Genomic DNA, 22,316 nt, shown 5'->3' on the forward strand with positions numbered 1-22,316 from the left:
GGCAACAAAGGACGATCCCCGTACCTTCTTGCTTTTATTGGAACGAAAGGACTGCATTTGATAATGAGGTGCCTTTTTTGTATGCTGCGGGGGGACATAAGGTAAGAAATTCGACTTACCAGCCGTAGCAGTAGAGACAAGGTCCGAGAGGCCGTCTCCAAACAACTCCTCCCCTTTGTAAGGCAAGGACTCCATATGCCGCTTTGAATCGGCGTCTCCCGTCCACTGTCGGGTCCACAAGAGCCGCCTAGCAGAAATAGACATAGCGTTTATTCTGGAGCTTAATAAACAAATGTCTCTTTGAGCATCTCTCATATACAAGACAGCATCTCTGATATGCTCTATGGTCATTAAAATGGCATCCCTATCTAAGGTGTCAATCTCCGTAGATAAGGAATCTGCCCATGCCACAACAGCACTACAAACCCATGCCGACGCCATAGCCGGTCTAACAATAGTACCTGAATGAGTGTAAATGTGCTTTATGGTAATTTCCTGCCTGCGATCAGCAGGATCCTTGAGGAAAGCCGTATCCTGAGAAGGCAGTGCCACCTTTTTGGATAAGCGTGTCAGCGCCTTGTCTACTTTAGGCGAAGATTCCCATCGTATCCTATCCGTTAGTGGAAAAGGATACGCCATAAGAATCCTTTTGGGAACTTGTGGTCTCCTATCTGGAGATTCCCAAGCCTTTTCGCACAATTCGCTCAGCTCAAATGAGGACGGAAAGGTGACCTCAGGCTTTTTCCCTTTATACATGTGTACCCTTGTGTCAGGGACAGGGGGTTCCTCAATAATATGCAAAACCTCTTTAATGGCAATAATCATGTACCGAATACCTTTTGCCACCCTCGTCTGTAATTTTGCATCTTCATAGTCGACACTAGAGTCAGTATCCGTGTCGGTATCTGTGTCATCGATCTGGGATATGGTGCGCTTCTGAGACCGCGAAGGTCCTGGCGCCACAGGGACAGGCATGGTCTGGCTACCTGACTGATCCCTAGCTTCAGCCTTGTCTAACCTTTTATGCAATAGATTGACATTTGCATTTAAGACATTCAGCATATCCACCCATTCCGGTGTCGGCGTTGCTGACGGCGACATGACATTCAAGCACTCCCCCTCCACATTAAGCGAGCCTTCCTCGTCAAACATGTCGACACACGTGTACCGACACACTTCACACACACAGGGAAACTCTTTTCTGAAGACAGTATCCCCTTTAAGGCCCTTTAGAGAGACAGAGAGAGAGTATGCCAGCACAAACCCCAGCGCTATACCCCTGGAAAAAAAACACAGAATGCCCTTTTCCAGAAGCGCTGAGTAGTAATAAAACGCCAATTATGTACCCCCCCCCCCCTCTCCTTCAAACCCCCTTTCACCGTGTGTAAAGCAGGGGAGAGTCCGGGGAGCTTCCTCTCAGCGGTGCTGTGGAGAGAAAATGGCGCTGGTGAGTGCTGAGGGAGAAGCCCCGCCCCCTCGGCGGCGGGCTTCTGTCCCGCTCAAAGTTATTAAAAAATGGCGGGGGCTCTTTTATATACATGTACAGTGCCCACCTGTACATGTATATTGTCTTTTGCCATAAGAGAGGTGTTATATTGCTGCCCAGGGCGCCCCCCCTGCGCCCTGCACCCTTACAGTGACCGGAGTGTGTGAGGTGTATGGGAGCAATGACGCACAGCTGCAGTGCTGTGCGTTACCTCAGTGAAGCTCTGAAGGCTTCTGCCGCCTGAGACGTTTTCTGACTTCGTTTTTTCTGGCTCTGTGAGGAGAACGGGGGCGCGGCTCTGGGAGTGAACGCCCAGGACGAACCTGTGTTCACCCCGTCTGGAGCTAATGGTGTCCAGTAGCCGAGGAAGCAGAGCCTATCATTTAAGAAGGTCTGCCCCTCTCTCCTCAGTCCCTCGATGCAGGGAGCCTGTTGCCAGCAGTGCTCCCTGTAAAAATATAGAAAAAATTCAAACAAAAATGCTTTCTAGGCAGAGAACTTAGGGGAGCTCCCTGCAGTGCACCCATTTCCCTCTGGGCACAGTGTAAAAACTGAGGTCTGGAGGAGGGGCATAGAGGGAGGAGCCAGTGCACACCCAGAATCCAAAGCTTTCTTAAAGTGCCCTATCTCCTGCGGAGCCCGTCTATTCCCCATGGTCCTTACGGAATCCCAGCATCCTCAAGGACGTTAGAGAAATATTTGTTTACCCAAAAATGTGTTCTCGGGCCAGTCCTAGGTAACAGGCAGCCCAAGAGCCATCCGAGCCTGCACTCGTTTTCTTTGGCTCCTTTCTGTGATGTCTCATTTGTTTGTTATGTCTTGAAACGCTTGTTCTTCTAATATTACAAATGCCTGCTGATATGTCATTACAGATAGGTGTCTCTGTCATTATATGTGTTGTTTTAGTTTACGACTGAGATGTGTGGCCCTATTGATGGTGGAAGGGCCGTATATAGGGGGTAATTCGGAGATGATCACAGCAGCAAATTTGTTAGCAGTTGGGCAAAACCATGGGGGTCAACTTTTTGCAGCCCGTGCGATCAGATAGTCGCCGCCTATGGGGGAGTGTATTTTAGCTGTGCAAGTGTGCGAACGCTTGTGTAGGGGAGCTGTACAAAAACATTTTGTGCAGTTTCTGAGTAGCTCTGAACTTACTCAGCCGCTGCAATCACTTCAGCCTGTCAGGTCCCGGAATTGACGTCAGACACCCGCCCTGCAAACGCCTGGACACGCATGTGTTTTCCTCTCCACTCCCAGAAAACGGTCAGTTGCCACCCCGGAACGCCTTCCTGCTGTCAGTTACCTTGCGAACGCCGCTGCAATCGAAATCTTCGTTAGAACAATCGCTGCCTGGCATTCCCCGTCGCCAGGCATCGATGTGCCTGCACATCGCAGCCGCAGCGCATGCGTATTCTGGACTCTACCGCACGGCTGCAAAAAACTGCAGCGTGCGATCGGGTTGGAATGAGCCCCCATGTGCACTGTAGGGGAGGCAGATATAACATTTGCAGAGAGAGTTAGATTTGGGTGGGTTATTTTGTTTCTGTGCAGGGTAAATACTGGCTGCTTTATTTTTACACTGCAATTTAGATTTCAATTTGAACACACCCCACCCAAATCTAACTCTCTTTGCACATGTTATATCTGCCCCCCCCCCCCCCCCCCTGCAGTGTACATGGTTTTGCCCAACTGCTATCAAATATGCTGCTGCGATCAACTCTGAATTAGGCCCATACGGGGTCATTCTGAGTTGATCGCTCGCTAGCAGTTTTTAGCAGTCGTGCAAACGCTAAGCCGCCGCCCACAGCGGCTACAAAAAAAAATTGTGCAGTTTTAGATTAGCTCCAGACCTACTCAGCGCTTGCAATCACTTCAGACCATTCAGTTCCTGATTTGACGTTACAAAGACGCCCTGCGTTCGCCCGGCACGCCTGCGTTTTTTCGAACACTCCCAGAAAACGGTCAGTTGACACCCAGAAACGCCCCTTTCCTGTCAATCACTCTGCGGCCAGCAGTGTGACCGAAAAGCTTCGCTAGACCTTGTGTAAAAATACATCGGCCATTGTGAAAGTACGTCACGTGTGCGCAGTGCGCCGCATACGCATGCGCAGAAGTGCCGCTTTTTCACTTAATCGCTGCACTGCGAACATTTTTATCTAGCGATCAACTCTGAATGACCCCCGTAGATATAATAGAAGTGATATATGTGTGGTATCCTCATTTGAAGGTAGACAATATAAGTGAAGCCATTCAGATATTTAGAATAAAGTCACAGTGATAAACTCCCAGCTCTAGCCGTGAAACCTTTTATGCAAAACTGTCCTTGAATGGTGAATCACACGGATTAATCTGTCATGCAGTCAATCATTTTATATTACTTTGCCTGAACTAGTTTTACAGGAGCTGGAGGCTACATAATAATGGCTAATACTATATATTGTTATACATTAACTTCTCATTCAATTGTCATTTACAAGAGACCATTAAAAATATCCTTGGGAAAGAATCTTTAACGTAAGACGTGAGGCTATTACTAGCATGTAATCACTTCTGTAATGGTCGTCAGTAGATCATTATAAATTCATATATAGTAAACAATATAATTTACTAATAAAAAAAGCAGTTTTTAATAATGTTTTGACCTCCATAATGATACTGTAGCTTCACCAATCCTACGATCTTATTTACAATGTCTTTAAGTTATCATTGACTATTTTTTATTTATGAGGTACCAGTGGAAAACGCAGGATTTCTAGGGGGGTGTTTCCAAAGGCAATCCACAATCTCCCACTCTGCAGAACATTGCAGCAGCTCTGCTCTGTCCCTTACACTGCATGATGTGGTGGCAGCTCTAGTAATAGTATTATGTACCATTGCTATTGTTGTCATAATTTGAGCAACTTGCCAAAAGGAGGTGGGTTTCCAGACAACTGGACACCCCCCCCCCCCCCCCCCCCTGCATTTGCCTATTGGTACATAACCTTATCTTTGCTAGAATTGTTTGAAATAAAGTTAACATTTAGGGAGATATGTGAATGTGCAAAAAATGCATCCTGCATAAAATGTGCTGTACAGGGGCGTCTTCAGAAAAGGAGGAGGCCCGTGTGCAGTCTCCTTCTGTGCCCCCTCCTCTCTAGCAGTCAGCGGTCTTCACTCTAGGCACTAGGGGAACTTAGTGCTGTCCCAGAGTCTTATACGTATGCGCAGGTCTTCAGGAAAATGGCGCAGCGGACATTTTCCCAGTGTTTTTACTACTGCTAATGCTTAGAATGCTGTGAAAATGTCCGCGGCACCATTTCCCAGTCATTTCTCCAGCACTGCTGCTGCGATGCGGGTAAGCTCATTTATATTCATACAAATACCCATGCGATAAAAATATGCAATCACATAAAAGTGGCAAGTAAGAAATACAGTAACAATGTCAAAAATGAGTGTGAAATGAACAGTATCATCGAAGATAAATGTTAAAAAGTTTGACTGAATGAAAGGGTGGTCCTAAAATGTAAGTAGGACATTTTTTGTACTATCATTTTTACTCTTTTCAAAGTGCGTGTTTATATTCTTACATGCAACCCAGAAAAATGATGGATGCTAGATCGACTTCACATTCTAGTTCTGGAAAAAGCACCACGTGTGCATTCTGCGTGTGCGTCTTTTGCACTTTTGTAAATGACCCTTAATGGACATTTATTTTGCACATTCAGAAACATTTTATAGATAAAACACAGCCAATAAACACAAGTTTTTTTTAATCTCTTCATTATTATTAGCATGCTTTATTCATTTCTATTTCCTTTTGAATAAAATAAGGCACTTGTAAAAGCTGTTTTTAAAATATATGAAATAGGACCCAACTGACCTCTAACAAGTGAAAGAAACTAGTCAAATCTTTCCCAGATTCCATTCCATGTCTCTGATTCATGTTATAATAAACAATGGCACATTCTAATTTCTGATCCAACTATTGTATATTTTAAAGAACAGTTGATTCTTAATTGTGCAGAAAATTGGTTACACATAAATGCTGTATTTCAACCATAGGTCAGCACAAAAAATAACAACAATGATTTGCAAATCAGCTTATTTGCAATTGGGGATTTAAATTTGAAGAATATAATATTAGAGGCAATGTCCTGTAAACGCTTTTTGGCATTGAGAGTCTTTTATGCAAGACTTCGCCAGCATCTAAGCTTATAAAGAATTATTTTTAAAGCACAGAACAAGGTTACGCCACTAACTGATGTTTTCTATTAATCACTTTAAATATTGCTTGGTTGCGAGTTATTTCGAGAAGCTAACAACGGCCGTGAGTGACAGAATTGGGTGACTGAAAAAAAAAAAAAAAGAATGTTTCTCGCATTTGCAAAATACAGCGGCAAAAAATCTAATATTAAATTATATAAACGGCACATTTTCAGTCACACTTTCTTATGTAAAATTAGGAATTTGGAAACATTATTACCTGAGCCATTTGTCTTTCAAGCTTTGATCTTGGTATATCATCAAAATAATTCTCGTTTCTTCTCCGCCGTCCATCTCCTTGCATCATAATGTGAGAAAAATCGAGTGATCCACCAGTCGGATACAGCTTTGCGGATTCAGTGACTGAAATGCAGAAAAATCTGTATTAATGGTATGAAACTAGTGCTAGACTTATATAAAATTCTCCTGACATCAAGATGTGCAGAAGTCATCAGCAAACATAATCACACATGGCTTTTTTATATATATTACTACCACATGCAGCCAATCAGAGAAGATTTCTGAGCTGGCATTTTTTTCCACTTAATAAACTCTTATGCTCTGTTTTCCTGTATACAACAGGCAGTGTAAGCATTGCGGTCACACAAGCACTGAACATATGCACTACATAAACGCTGCAGGCAATGGTTGCAACACATGATACAAGTACAAGGGTGACAAAAACTTAGCTGGCGCACTGAATGCCATGTGATGGGAAATATAGCATAATAATACTCATTAGCATGTATCCAGCACAGTGGCGTATTTATAATGGGTGCAGTGTGTGCGGTGCACACGGGCCCCCGGGGTGCAGGGGGGCCCACACCGAAAAACCTGCATCCATTTTTGAAATACTGACCTCTCCGGAGTCCCCCGCCAGCGGTAGCATCTCTCCTCAAATCTCCGGTAAATGGCGCTGTGGCCAATTTTCCGGAGATTTGTGCATACGCAGTAAGAAAATGTCTGGGAAAATGGCCACTGTACCATTTCCCCGGAGATTTGTGCAATAGAGTGTGTTCACCCTCTAGTGCTCAGACTCTATAATGCTGACGGGCGCCGGCTGCAGAGGAGGGTGCCCCGAAAGAGAAGGTTAGACACGGGCCGCTTCCTCTGTTAAGACGCCCGTGATCCTGATATTTTACAAAAGACAATACAAATGCAGGGGAAGATTTGTCAAAGCTACAGATGTCAAAATGAGTTAGGAGCTGATTGGTTGATACTTTGGGGCAGATGTACTATGCCTTGGGGAGAGTTATGCTGGGTACACACTTACAGATATATCTGCAGATATATTTATAGGCGGATTGGGAAGTGTGTTGTGCATACACACTGCCCGATCTGTCGTGACTGACGTCACAAACTGGGCGGGCATTTACATGTGCCCGGCCAGTTGAGCCGCCAATCACCGGTTACCTCTGCAGCATGTGTACGGGCAGTCAGCTGACCGCCTGTACACACACAACGATGCACCAATATATCTGTAGATATTTTGGTCATCGTGTTAGCTGCAGGGCTGACGCGATATGTCTGTGAACAACAGCATTCACAGTCATATCACTGGTCCACATTGGCCCAAGGACCAGTGATATATCAGCCGTTCTATAGTTCAGCCAATATATCGGCCAGTGTCTATCCAGCTTTAGAGTGGAGAGAGATAAACTACCAAATAATCAGCTCCTGACATTTTTCAAACACAGATTATCAACAAGTTTTAGATATTTAAAACTCACTGCTAATGATTAATTAATGGTGCTCAGGCCAATGAGCTCCTTACTGTCATATGTTTGAAAATTGACAATTGGGAGCCTGGTATCACTTGCATCCAAACCGCTACAGAGTCTGCCAAATACCGCTACAGAGCCTGGTACTGCTTGTATTCAAATCGCTATAGAGGCTGCCAAATATAGCTACAGAGCCTGGTTTCACTTGCATCCAAACCGCTACAAAGGCTGCCAAATACAGATGTAGCCACGCTCATCATTGCTGCTGATGCCATATAGGCGTCCTAGTCGCGCCATACCAATATCACAAGTAGGCGAAGTAAGGCATGATAAGGCACAAGAGTATCCACAGCATGCAATACACAGTTTCACCACTGGGTGGCGATTGTTCCACTAATGAAAACAGTACAGTGCTGAATAGCAGCGGATGGATATGGCACTACGGAATACTGAAAAATGTAGCAAGCCCTGACAAGCGGGCCAGTGCATATTAAATATAGTAGTTCTGTTTTAATACATGAATACTGCAGGGCGGAATACGAAATCACCGGAACGGAAGGCACCCAGGGACAACATACCTTACAACTGAAAGGTCCCCTGGTGCACTGTATAAAATGATCCCTACATTAAGTTGAAATTTAAACACACAAAAAGATTTGCTGAGCGTCTCCAATGCACACAAAGAAAAGCAACAGTTCAGAGTTCTACACAGCTTTCTAAAAAAATCATTACAATCAGCGATAGAGTTGGGATTCACAGCACTATAAAAAACAAATTACAATGAGCAACATCACTATGTCACTGCAGGTGTCAGTCACCTGTCTCCATAGCTCTCTTGGCATAGTGGTATCACCGATAGTTACCATGGCCGTGAGCAGGGGCACAGCAAGTACTTTGTGGGCCCCAAAGGAACATTGGCCCTCATTCCGAGTTGTTCGTTCGCTAGCCGCTTTTCGCAGCAGTACACACGCTAAGCCGCCGCCCTCTGGGAGTGTATCTTAGCTTAGCAGAATTGCGAACGAAGTATTCGCAATATTGCGAAAAGATTTTTCTGTGCAGTTTCTGAGTAGCTCGAGACTTACTCTTCCAGTGCGATCAGTTCAGTGCTTGTCGTTCCTGGTTTGACGTCACAAACACACCCAGCGTTCGCCCAGACACTCCCCCGTTTCTTCAGCCACTCCCACGTTTTTCCCAGAAACGGCAGCGTTTTTTCACACACTCCCATAAAACGGCCAGTTTCCGCCCAGAAACACCCACTTCCTGTCAATCACACAACGATCACCAGAACGAAGAAAAAACCTCGTAATGCCGTGAGTAAAATACCAAACTTCTTAGCAAATTTACTTGGCGCAGTCGCAGTGCGAACATTGCGCATGCGCAATTAGCGGAAAATCGCTGCGATGCGAAGAAAATTACCGAGCGAACAACTCGGAATGAGGCCCATTGTGAAGGGGCTCCTGTTCCTGTGCTTCTAGAGAAACACCTCTCCACAGGAGTTGTTCATTTTATCCCCCATAATAGTGCCCTAGTATGTTTTATGAACCATACTAGTGCCTTAGTTCACATTATGTCACATTATAGGGCTGCCAGTACACATTATGCTACACTGTACACCAAATCACATTATGACATACAGTGCCCCCAGATCATATTATGCCATACTATAATGCCTAAACTTCAAATTGTGCCACATTACAGTGCCCCACTTCATATTATGTAATATTATAGTGTCCTTTTGTTCATTTTATACCACATTACAACGAGCAGGTGTGGGAGCGTAACTACAGTAGATATATTGTAGGCCCTAAGGCAAAGGATTGTAAGTCCCTCTATGTATAACCCAATGAGAAAAAATTTATATAATACATGTAACTCTGACAGGGAAGGTGGGTCCCTCTCAGCTCTGAGCCCCATAGCAGCTGCACTCCCTGCACCTATGGTAGCTACGCCCTTGCCCGTGAGCTAGGGTTCGATTCCCGCAAAGGACACACTTGTATTGTATATATGTGTAAAAATTAGCATCCACAGTTTTTTTCTAATTCTACCAAATCAAATTGTGTCATAAAGTCAGACATGCACACAGATATAGTCAAATTTAGAAAAAAAATGTAGGTTCTACTTATTACACAAATATACAAGTGTGACTTTTCAAATTATGAGAGTCTTATCTTAATGAGAATGAGTTTACTGTACTTCTTCCTTTCCATTGCTTTAACAGATAGACTCCCCCACCTCCAATCCTACCCCTGTGAGACTTGTGATTTCACGGATTGAGTATACAGGTTGAGTATTCCATATCCAAATATTCCGAAATACGGATTTTTTTGAGTGAGAGTGAGATAATGTAACCTTTGTTTTCTGATGGCTCAATGTACACAAACTTTGTTTAATACACAAAGTTATTAAAAATATTGTATTACATGACCTTCAGGCTGTGTGTATAAGGTGTATATGAAACATAAATGAATTATGTGAATGTACACACACTTTGTTTAATGCACAAAGTTATTAAAAAATATTGTCTAAAATGACCTTCAGACTGTATGTATAAGGTGTATATGAAACATAAATGCATTCTGTGCTTAAGGCCCATACACACTTGACGATGCATACGTCGTTAACGACTTCCCTTGAACTTCCCTTGAACAGCTGAGCAAACGACATGAGCATACACACTACCAACGACCAAAGACCAAAGACCATTCATCGTTGAAGCATCCAAGCTGAACAGTTTATTAAAATAATGAGCTGGGAACAGGGCTGGTGAACAGTGGCTTGGTCGTTGGTCGTTCACACCATACACATTCAACGACGTCTCTGGTCGGTAACGACCATAGTGGAAATTGAGCATACATGCTCCACAGATAAGAGAGGGTCGTTAACGTCCCGCGGGGCCGCGCATCGGTGGTCGTCGGATGCATACACACTTGACGATATAATGAGCGACGTCGTTGATGAGGGCTGAAATGAACAACGTCGCTCATTTTATCGTCAAGTGTGTATGGGCCTTTAGAGTTAGGTCCCATCACCATGATATCTCACTATGGTATGCAATTATTCCAAAATACGGAAAAATCCAATATCCAATATACATCTGGTCCCAAGCATTTTGGATAAGGGATAGTCAACCTGTACTGCTTATTATTTGTGTAATACGTTTTTTCTAATTTTGACTGTATGTCTGTGTGCATGTCTGAGTCTGCATACAAAGTGGGATAGAACTTGTTTTGGGAAAATTACATCTGTACCACTACAGAGCCTGGTCCTGCTTGCTTGCATCCAAACCACTACTACAACAGGGACGTGCAGTCAGGGGAGGCAGAGCCTCATATTCCGATCTGTATTTATAACACAGATTCTGTGTTATAACTAACTTCTTTGTATTATTCTACTCATATTTGCAGTAAAAACTAGCCATACCTGGATAGGAGGCAGCGAGAGCGTTGTATCATACTGACAATTAGAAACTGTACGAAGCGCGGGGCGGAGCCATGGCAGTGGGCAGGAAAAGCCCATTGAAAAAAATGAGGGGATAAGGCACCTCTAACGTCAATGGCAGAGCTGTGATAGCTGATGCAGGGAAGGATACAGAGAGGGCGTGACACTCCTGTCTGACCCTCCCTGATTAGACGCCTGAAAAAGGAGGCCTGATTACACTAGTTATCAGCACTACTTGGCTTCCTGCCCGACCAGCCCCTGTACATCCGCACCATACATCACTCCATGACGCTGCCTGTAGAGCTACATCTGTCCAGCGGTGCCTTTTTGCTGCCGTGTACGCCGGAGCAGCTGTGAGGAAAAAACGGCTGCCTTGACTAGACAGGACCCCCCTAGTGCTGCTGGTGGCCCCTACTTGCCTGCAGGTTCATGGAACAGGTGAGACCTGGCTGCTGCGGAAACCCAATCCCCCTCCCCCTTTATCAGGGCTGTCTCTCTGCAGCTGAGCAGTGCCGCGATTTGCAGGTGTTTCAGAGGGCGGAGCCTAATGCCAAGAAGTGCCCGTCCCGGGACAGACCTGTGCTCAGTGCTGTGTAGTCAGGTGGTATCACTGTCTCTCCTGCTTGCTCCCCCTCCCTAACTCCCTCTCTCTCCCTAACACTCCCTCCCCTTGCTCATCTCTCTCTCTCTCCCTAATACTCTCTCTCTCCCTGACACTCTCTCTCCTTGACAGTCTCTGTCTCTCTCCCCCTGACACTGTTTCTCTCTCCCTCTCTCTCCCTGACATTCTCTCCCCCTCTCCCTCCCTGACACTGTCTCTCTCCTTGACATTGTCTGTCTTATTGACACTGTCTTTGTCTCTCTCTTCCTGACACTGGACCTTACTCAGAGTTGGCCAAATGAGCGGCCCGCAGCACAGTTTTCCAGTATCGTCAAACTGCGCATAAGCAGCGGGCGCATCAAGCCTGTGCAACCTTACACATATTGCGGCCACATCCCGGTAGGATGTGGCCGCAGTGTGACTGACAGCAGCGGGCATTCGCGGGGCAGCGACACGGCATTAGGTGGGGTGCAGCGGATCAAACAGGAGTGTTTTTGGGGAGGCTGCGTGACGTCACAAGCAGCCGCTTCAATTAAAGAAATGGCGGCGGGCCACCTGAAAGAGCAACCAGGCTGCGCTGCCAGGGGTCAACCTTAATTCGATTTATCCACAATTTAATTGCAGACGCATTGTGAGGCAGCGCTACACATGCTGGGCGGCATTGCTCTGTGCTGGGTGTCCCCCAGCATGTGAGGAGATGGATGCAGATCTGGCTGTAAATGCAGCGATCTGCGTCCATCTCTAAATAAGGTCAACTGTCTCTCTCTGTCTCTCACTCTCTCCCTGACAATCTCTCTCTCTCTTTCCCTGACACCCTCTCTCTCTTTCTTTCAAGACACTCTCTTACTCTCTATTGATCTCCTCTTTCTTTCCCTGACACTCTCACTTCCTCCTGCTCCCCTCTATCTCTCTCTTTCTCTCTCTCTCCCTCCCACTCCGGCTGGTAACCTGTATACTCCACTCCACACAAGCTCCACCCCATGTTAGAATCCAGTGCATATATATATATATATATATATATAGAGAGAGAGAGAGAGAGAGAGAGAGAACGGAGGACATTTCATATGGCTGTAGTGACATAAAATTCTGAGTAGAAGGCTGAATGAAGCAGCAAGGACAGGTGAAGGTGTCCATGGTAACTGCTGGGCCTATGAGATGGCTGAGGAATATGGTGATGGGAGGGGCTTAGCCCTTATGAGGAGAGGACTGACTAGGTTCTCCCTCTTTTCCACAGGAAAAATTGAACAGTGAAGTGCTCTGTGTTTGTGTTGTACTGAACTGTGTATAATTTGTGATTTTGTGGTATTTTCTTCTAATTTCCTTTCAATCTTTACTACTTTATAATCTCCTCAATCCCTTTTTCTCTAAATCTTTCTTTATCTATCTATTTCTATCCTTTAACATGCCAAAGCCCAGTCGTGCTGCGGGTCCCCCTATCCGTCTTATTGAAAGCGGTGAAAGGGATGCTGCTGAGTCAGTGTCAGGTAGGGGACAGCTTATTTCAGCACAGGGAAGGCGCCAAGTCATATTTAATGTGGGGGTCAGATTGTCCTTATTTGCCTTCAATCGAATATAAATTTTGCGCTAAACATGTTCCAGGCATTAAAATGGCTGGGCAGATGCTCTTCTACGTTTGAGTGGCTCAAGTTCAGAGTGCTAGCGCCGGATGCGAATTATCTGGTGACCCTTGCCCGTCTTATGCCTGGCAGGTGATACTCCCGGATTGGAGGGCTTAGCTCTAAGATCCTTGGCGCCTTCCACCCTTCGGAGGTACAGAACTGCAATGAGAGAGTGGGAGAGATATGTCCACTTACATCAAGAACAAGGTAAGAACGATTATACCATGTTATTGAACAATGTTTGGGAATGATTTAGCGCAGGCAGGTCAAGAGGATTTGTAACACGTTTACTGTCTGCTCTATCTTACTTCTTGAGACTGGAAGGCCAGCATGATTTCATTAAATCTTTCTTTTTAGCGAGAATACTTAAAGGGTGGGCATGAGTAATGCCCCCTGTACAGGACGCACGAAGACCAATACCCATTTCTATGTTGCGGCGCATGGCGGTCGTGTTGAATAAGGTCTGTGCTTCTGACTATGAAACACTTGTATTTAAATTGTGTTTCGTGATGGCTTTTTTGGGGGCTTTTAGAGTCAGTGGCCGCTTCAAAAACAGCGATGTCACCTATGCTTCGTGAGCATGTGTCATTGGAAGAAGGATGCTTATGGTGCAAAGTGCAAAGTTCCAAAACCGACCAATTAGGTAAAGGGTGTTGGGTGGCTTTGAGATGTGTTGACGATATTGAGGTTTGCCCGGTGTCCTTGGCAAAGGTTTATTTGAAATCAAGGGCTGATATTTCAGGTCCATGGTTGCAGCATATGGATGGGATGCCGGTTACTCAATTTCAATTTAGATGTGTGCTGGAACGTTGTATTTGCACAATGAGTTTACCGGTATCGATATATAGTACCCATTCGTTTCGTATAGGTGCGGCGACAACAGCAGCCGCTGAAGGATGTTCGAGCGGGCAAATTAGAGCTCTTGGGAGGTGGAAGTCTGATGTATTTCGGAAATATATCAGGTTTTGACCTGGTGGATCGAAATCAGACTTGAAGTCTCAGCCACTCGCCATGTTTGGAGGTCTTGAGGAATTTTTTATCCTGTCAAGTGCCTTAAGCCATGGGGTTCACACCCGCTTGGCAGGTGTCTTTTTCGCCTCTCGTCAAGTCTGATTCCTCATACCCTTCACCCTTCTCACCCCCTGCTTCAAATTTTTCACCTTAGAGGCCAAATTAAAATAGCTTAATATATTTTTTTTTTTAAAGCACAAAAAAAACCCACGTTAGTAAGGTTATAATGGGAAAATTGTTGGGTAATGTTGTGTCAAGAATATTGTTGTTGGGGTTTTTTTGGATTTAAAGGTTCTGTGAATATGGTTTTTGTATTTTCAGATTGGCGTTTGGACGAGTGTCCTATATGGATTGTTGGGCACTCATATGTTTATCATGGTGAGAGGTCTGGTGTGGAGTGCCTTCAGTCCCCTGAAGCTAACCTTATCAGATGTATCGGTGTGAGGGGACTACGCTGGGAGCAAGTCATGCCCATATTTTGGCAACAGTTGGAGAGGTCGGGATGCCCGCTGAGGGTGGTTTATCATGCTGGTGGAAATGACTTGAACAAAAGGACGGGTCTGGACCTTCGTAAAATTATGGTTAGGGATTTAGTTAGCTTGCAAAACAGGTTATCGTTTCTGAGCGTGGGATGGTCTGACATTATCCCACGTTTGGTTTGGAGACCGGCTGCCATAGAGTTGGTCCGGCACCGGATCAATTCTGTGGTGGGCAGGGCTGTAAGCGAAAATTGGGGGTTTGTGGTCCCGCATCCCTCCATTTTAGTTTCTGCCCCTCATCTTTACATGGCCGATGGTGTTCATCTGAATTTGATGGGTATGAAAATTTTTCTGGAGGACCTGTTGTCCTCTGTATTTAGTCAGGAATTTTATTGAGAAGGTAGAAGGAGTTTAGGAGTAGTAAGAGGAGTGTTTTAAGGTTGAGGTATGGTGGCGGGGTTTCGTTGAAACTGTGGCGGATTGGGACGGCCTGAAATTGTGGCTGTAGTTGAAAGAGTTTTATAGGTGCTCAGGAGATGTGAAGGTGGTGGAGTTTGATACATTACGGGGCCGAAGTACCATTGGACCAGGTGGGCTTCGGTCTCCGGTGGAGTTGGTACACACCTGAACACCTTTTGGTTTGGAGTTGGGGAATACCTAGAGTGGAGAGTTGGCCACGGTATCCCCGGTAAAGAGCAAGTAACACAAGGCCCATTGTGGCCCCTTGTGATGTGATGGGGGCTGGGCTGAAATTGGGCCCTTAAAGCACCCCCTTGTGATGTGATGGGGGCTGGGCTGAAATTGGGCCCTTAAAGCCCCCTTGTGATGCGATGGAGGCCGGGCTGAAGTTGGGCCCTTGCCTCCTCTTGTGTTTGGGTCAGCCACAATTAAAAGGGTTAATTATAGAATAAATAGGGACTTTATTTAAAAAGGCCGTCCCTCCTTGCCACCATACCATTTGTTTAATAAAAGCTGACAATTTTATTGGCAAACATTATTCTGTTGTCAGTGTCACTTATTTCTTCAGTGTATGTTGGTGTATGCGTATGAATGAAGAACAGTCTACGATAGATAGAGATATATATATATATATATATATATTTTGAGTACAGCTGTACCATCACATTACTACTTCAATAAACCCCCCACTGGTTAAGTAATTGGGCTGTTCACTGTCTCAGGACATCTGCTGTACTGGTGTGTACACTCTGCCATACCACCGCCACCTGCATACACACAGTGCAACAATTCAGGGGTTATCGTACAGAGAGAGACGCCTGAATTTAATTAAATTTCCTGCACCAAGATTAGGCCTGGGGCAAGTGCATACTGATGGCAATAATGTAGACTTTTATCAGCAGATGGAGGGTGTCGGTGCAGCCATATTACGTTTCTGAAAATAATAAACTTCTGCTGCAGAAATAATAAAGCATAGAAATATAGTTTTGTTTTTTATCCATAAACATGGCAAACGCTACGTACATTTTTTTTTATCCTGTTTAGACTATGTATGGATAGAACATGACCAAACTGTTTAGATTTTCTATATATGGACAGAACATGACCAAAGTGTTTAGATCCTCTATGCATGTATAGAACATGGCCAAACTGTTTAGATTCTCTGGGCCAAATGTAATAGAGTGAGAGTTTCAAAAAGTGAGAGATTTGGGGGGTCATTCTGAGTTGTTCGCTCGCTAGCAGTTTTTAGCAGCCGTGCAAACGCTAAGCCGCCGCCCTCTGGGAGTGTATTTTAGCTTAGCAGAAGTGCGAACGAAAGGATCGCCGAGCAGATGTGCAGTTTCAGAGTAGCTCCAGACCTACTCCTAGCTTGCGATCAATTCAGACTGTTCAGTTCCGGATTTGACGTCACAAACATGCCCTGGGTTCCGCCAGCCACGGCTGCGTTTTTCCTGGCACGCCTACGTTTTTTGGAATACTCCCTGAAAACGCTCAGTTGACACCCAGAAACGCCCCTTTCCTGTCAATCACTCTGCGGCTGGCATTGCGACTGAAAAGCGTCGCTAGACCTTGTGTAAAAATACATCGGCCGTTGTGAAAGTACGTTGCGTGTGCGCACTGCGCTGCATATGCAGAAGTGCCGCTTTTTCACTTAATCGCTGCGCTGCGAACATTTTTCACTAGCGATCAACTCGGAATGACCCCCTTGGTAAGGTTTTGCAGTTTTTTTTATAGTGGCAATCATTTACACAGCAAGATCAGCCTGGACTTGCAGTGTAAATGATTGCCACTTTAAAAAAAAATGAAAAACCTTACCAAATCTGTCACTTTCTGAAACTCTCACTCTGTTACATTTGGCCCTCTATGTATGGACAGAGCATGACCAAAGTGTTTAGATATACCTCCCAACATTTATCAAATGTAAAGAGGGGGTGTGGCCTCGGGAAAAGGGGACATGGCTTCGCGCCAATGCAGCGACCACCTGCCACGCCTTCCATTTTTGTCATTGAGGGGCATGCCCAGCTCTGTGAGCTGCTGGCATGCCCTTTCTCCCTCTGTCTCCTGTGAATTGAGGCTATGCACATGCGCACAGCACCTATTCACCGCTGCTCTGCTAAGCAAGGCAGCGAGTGACAGAGCCTCCCAACTGCCCCCACCACGGGTCACTGTGGCCCGCAAGTGGGACAGCATGACAGTCCCAAAAAAACAGGAGTGTCCCGTGAAAATCGGGACAGTTGTGAGGTATGGTTTAGATTCTCTATGTATGGACAGAACATGACCAAATTGTTTAGATTTTCTATGCATGTATAGAACATGACAAAAACTGTTTAGATTCTCTATGCAGGGATAGAACATGACCAAACTGTTTAGATTCTCGATGTATGGATAGAATGTGACCAAACTGTTTAAATTCTCTATGCATGTATAGAAAATGGCCAAACTGTTTAGATTCTCTATGCAGGGATAGAACATGACCAAACTGTTTAGATTCTCTATGTATGGATAGAACATGACCAAACTGTTTAGATTCTCTATGCATGTATCGAACATGGCCAAACTGTTTAGATTCTCTATGTATGGACAGAACATGACCAAACTGTTTAGATTCTCTATGTATGGACAGAACATGACCAAACTGTTTAGATTCTCTATTTATGGACAAAACATGACCAAACTGTTTATATTCTCTATTTATGAACAGAACATGACCAAACTGTTTAGATTCTCTATTTATGGACAGAACATGACCAAACTGTTTAGATTATGTATGGACAGAACATGACCAAACTGTTTAGATTCTCTATTTATGGACAGAACATGACCAAACTGTTTAGATTCTCTATTTATGGACAGAACATGACCAAACTGTTTAGATTATGTATGGACAGAACATGACCAAACTGTTTAGACTCTCTATCATGTATAGAACTTAAGCAAACAGATATGTTGCAATATTTAGTGTTTTCTTTTTCAAACCCCACATTAGTCCGGATAATTAAACAAGCGACCAGTAATTATGCAAACAGCATAACACGGATATCTAATTTAGCAGAGTGCGGATGATCTTGTATCATTCTTATTAGATTTAATGCGACCACTTCATAAATCATGACATTCACCTGGAAGGCAGAAGACTAACAGAACGCATCTGTATTGTTATCGGATCAGACAGATACAATGAAGAGCGTTTTAACAATGGCTGAACAACTGCATTTTTGTCAAGAACTCCTCTGGAAAATACATCTACTGTGCATCTGGAAAATATCATCAAGAGACAGTAGAGGAATGAACCGTTGTTGCCAAAATGCAAGGAACACAGTGGCAAATGCAGGATTTTCGGGGGGAAGGGGGGGCAAACATTTATGTACGTATGTATGTATGTATGCTGTGGGTGTGTGTGTGTATATATATATATATATATATACTGTATTATATTATACCATTGAATCTGGCTGCACTCAGGGATAAAAAATAGTATTTTAATTACCTACCGGTAAATCCTTTTCTCGTAGTCCGTAGGGGATACTGGGAATCCATTTAGTACCATGGGGTATAGACAGGTCCACTAGGAGCCATGGGCACTTTAAGAAATTGATAGTGTGCGCTGGCTCCTCTCTCTATGCCCCTCCTACCAGACTCAGTCTAGGAAACTGTGCCCGAGGAGATGGACATACTTTGAGAGAAGTATAGATAAGGAAAGTGGTGAGATTACGAACCAGCACACACAAGACAAGAGGAAAGCCATGCTAACCAAACTTGAATCAGGAACAGCAACAACTGAACAAACCAGAATACTTAACCAAGTAACAGCACAGGAAGAACGAAGCACCGCACGGGCGCCCAGTATCCCCTATGGACTATGAGAAAAGGATTTACCGGTAGATAATTAAAATCCTATTTTCTCTTACGCCCTAGGGGATAATGGGAATCCATTTAGTACCATGGGGATGGAACAAAGCTCCCAAACCAGGTGGGAGAGTGCTGAGGTTCCTGCAGAACTGATTGACCAAACTGAAGGTCCTCAGAGGCCAAAGTATCGAACTTGTAAAACTTACCAAACATGTTCGAACCTGACCAAGTAGCTGCTCGGCAGAGCTGTAAAGCCGAGACACCCCGGGCAGCCGCCCAAGAAGAACCCACCGACCTAGTAGAGTGGGCCTGAACAGATTTTGGAACCGGCAAGCCTGCCGTGGAATAAGCATGCAGGATAATGAGCCTGATCCAGCGTGCAATTGACTGCTTTGAAGCAGAACACCCAATTTTATTGGGATCATAGAGAACGAACAGCGAGTCCAATTTCCTGTGACGAGCTGTTCTCTTTACATACATCTTCAAAGCCCTCACAACATCCAAAGACGTTGAAGTAGTAGAGGTGTCCATAACAACTGGAACCACAATAGGTTGAATGATGTAAAAGGCAGACACCACCTTAGGAAGAAATTGCTGACAAGTTCTGAGTTCAGCTCTGTCCTCATGGAAAATTAGGTAGGGGCTCTTGTAAGACAACGCCCCCAACTCCGACACACGTCTTGCTGAAGCCAGGGCCAACACTGTGACAGTCTTCCACGTAAGGTACTTTACGTCAACCTCCTGTAATGGTTCAAACCAGTCTGATTGGAGGAACTGCAGCACCAAATTAAGATCCCAAGGTGCCGTGGGAGGCACAAAGGGAGGTTGGATGTGCAGAACATCTTTCAAGAATGTCTGGACCTCAGGAAGAGAAGCCAATTGTATCTGAAAGGAAATAGACAATGCCGAAATCTGTACTTTTATGGAACCTAGACGTAGGCCCACATCCACTCCCGACTGCAGAAAAAGCAGGAAACGTCCCAGATGAAATTCCACCGCAGAATATTGTCTGCTCTCACACCAAGAGATGTATTTCTTCCAAATACGGTGGTAATGTTTAGACATTACCCCCTTCCTGGCTTGGATCATAGTCGGGATGACATTATCAGGAATCCCCCTGCTGGCTAGAATCAGCTGTTCAACTTCCATGCCGTTAAACGTAGCCGCGGTAAGTCTTTATAGATGAACGGGCCCTGTTGCAGAAGATCCTTGCGAAGAGGTAGAGGCCACGGATCTTCGAGCAGCATCTTGAGAAGATCCGCATACCAGGCCCTTCGTGGCAAGTCCGGAGCAATGAGGATTGCTTGAACCTTTTCCCTTTTTATTCTTTTTAGAATTCTTGGGATCAGCTGAAGTGGAGGAAACACGTACACCAGCTGGTAGACTCACAGAGTTGTCAGAGCGTCTGCCGCCACTGCTTGTGGGTCCCTCGACCTGGAACAATAGAGCTTGAGCTTCTTGTTGAGTCGAGAGGGCATCGTGTCGATTTGTGTCAACCACCGGAACACCTCCAGGTGAAGGCCCCACTCCCCCGGGTGCAGGTCGTGTCTGCTGAGGAAGTCTGCTTCCCAGATGTCTACTCCCGGAATGAAGACCGCTGACAACGCCAAAGCATGTTTTTTCACCCAGAGAATTCTTGACACCTCTGACATTGCGGCTATGCTTTTCATTCTGCCCTGTCGGTTTATGTACGTCACTGCCGTCACATTGTCCGACTGGACCTGAATGGCTTGATTCTGAAGAAGAGATGAGGCCTGCAGAAGGGCGTTGTATATAGCCCTGAGTTCCAGGATGTTTATTGGAAGGATGACTTCCTGACTTGACCATCTTCCTTGAAACTGCACCCCATGGGTGACTGCGCCCCACACTCCAAGGCTTGCATCTGTGGTTAGCAGAATCCAAGTCTGAATCCTGAACCTCCGACCCTCGACTACTGTAGGTGAGAAGTCTGTAGCCACCACAGGAGGGAGATCATGGCTTTTGGCGACAGACGGATCCTATGGTGCATGTGAAGAAAAAATCCGGACCATTTGTCCAACAGATCCAGCTGGAAGGGCCTCGCATGAAACCTTCCGTACTGAATCGCCTCGGAAGAGGCCACCATTTTCCCCAGAAGGCGAATGCACAGATGCACCGAGATCCGGGTTGGCTTCAAGACAGCTCGAACCATCGACTGGATTACCATTGACTTTTCCAAGGAAAGGAACATTTTCTGAGACTCTGTGTCCAGAGTCATTCCCAGGTAAGGAAGCCTCCGTGTTGGCACTAGGTGAGATTTCGGAAGGTTCAGAATCCCCCCGTGATCCTGGAGGAGTTTGGTTGAGAGAGTAATGCCGTCAAGCAACCTTTCCCCTCGACAGCACTTTTATCAGGAGATCATCCAGGTACAGTATTATGTTCACTCCCTGTTTGTGGAGTAGAAACATCATCTCTGCCATCACCTTGGTGAACACGCTTGGTGCCGTGGAGAGGCCAAATCGCAGGGCCAGGAACTGGTAGTGACAGTCCTGCAGTGCAAACCAGAGATTAGCCTGATGAGGCGGCCAGATCGGAATATGAACGTATGCATCCTTGATATCCAGAGACACTAGGAATTCTCCCTCCTCCAGACCTGAGATCACTGCTCTCAGAGACTCCATCTTGAATTTGGACACTCGGAAGTACGGGTTGAACGATTTGAGGTTCAGAATCAGTCTTACTGAACCGTCCGGTTTCGGTTGGAATAGCACCCCTTGTTTTGCAGATGAGGTGGAACCGGAACAATGACCTGAGTCTATACCAGTTTTTGAATGGCGTCCTGTAAAGTTATACTTGCCTCTTGTGAAACTGGTAAGCCTGATTTGAAGAATCTGTGAGGTGGGAGCTCCTGGAACTCCAGTCTGTAGCCCTGGGAAATAAGATCTATGACCAGGGATCCTGGCATGAACTTGTCCAGATGTGACAAAAGAATTTTAGCCGTGCTCCCACCTGTAGGTTTTGAGGAAGCAGAGCTTGAGCCTTGTTCCTGTGAACCGGCAATTGCTGGTTCGCGTGGTTTACCTCTAGAGCCTCCGGTGGCTGTAGAAGAACCTCTGGGTTTTTCCCTAAACTTGGCAGTCTGAAAGGACTGTAAATTGGGACTTGAGTAGGCCTTCCTAGCTGGAGGAGCTGCAGAAGGATGGTATGTGGACTTACTCGCAGTAGGTTTGTATATCCATTTGTCTAGATCATCTCCAAATAGGCCTCGCCTGTGAAAGGTAGGCCTTCCACGCCTTTCCTGGAGTCCGCATCTGCAGTCCACTGGCATAGCCATAGACCCCTGCCTGTAGACACTGCCATAGCCGTAATTCGTGCATTAAGCAAGCCTATTTCTTTTATGGCTTCCACCATAAAATTTGCAGAGTCCTGTATATGCTGTAGGAACAAGATACC

The 22,316-nt window shown here is 45.3% G+C and overlaps 1 protein-coding gene and 1 long non-coding RNA gene across 3 annotated transcripts in view; one reads left to right on the forward strand and one right to left on the reverse strand.

Annotated features, from left to right (window-relative positions):
• ANKS1B (ankyrin repeat and sterile alpha motif domain containing 1B) overlaps positions 1–22,316 on the reverse strand; it is a 353,018-nt gene that overhangs the window by 152,159 nt on the left and 178,543 nt on the right. For both annotated transcript variants that reach the window (XM_063928420.1, XM_063928421.1), the window contains exon 2: positions 5,949–6,091. In XM_063928420.1, the coding sequence (XP_063784490.1) occupies positions 5,949–6,035 (87 nt within the window). In that variant the 5' untranslated portion in view covers positions 6,036–6,091. The remainder of the gene's footprint in view (positions 1–5,948; positions 6,092–22,316) is intronic.
• LOC134935622 (uncharacterized) overlaps positions 13,201–22,316 on the forward strand; it is a 72,153-nt gene continuing 63,037 nt past the window's right edge. The window contains exon 1 of the long non-coding RNA XR_010180291.1: positions 13,201–13,314. This is a non-coding gene — a long non-coding RNA (uncharacterized LOC134935622). The remainder of the gene's footprint in view (positions 13,315–22,316) is intronic.

Source organism: Pseudophryne corroboree, chromosome 6, assembly GCF_028390025.1.
Source record: "Pseudophryne corroboree isolate aPseCor3 chromosome 6, aPseCor3.hap2, whole genome shotgun sequence".
In the NCBI taxonomy this organism is placed as follows: domain Eukaryota; kingdom Metazoa; phylum Chordata; class Amphibia; order Anura; family Myobatrachidae; genus Pseudophryne; species Pseudophryne corroboree.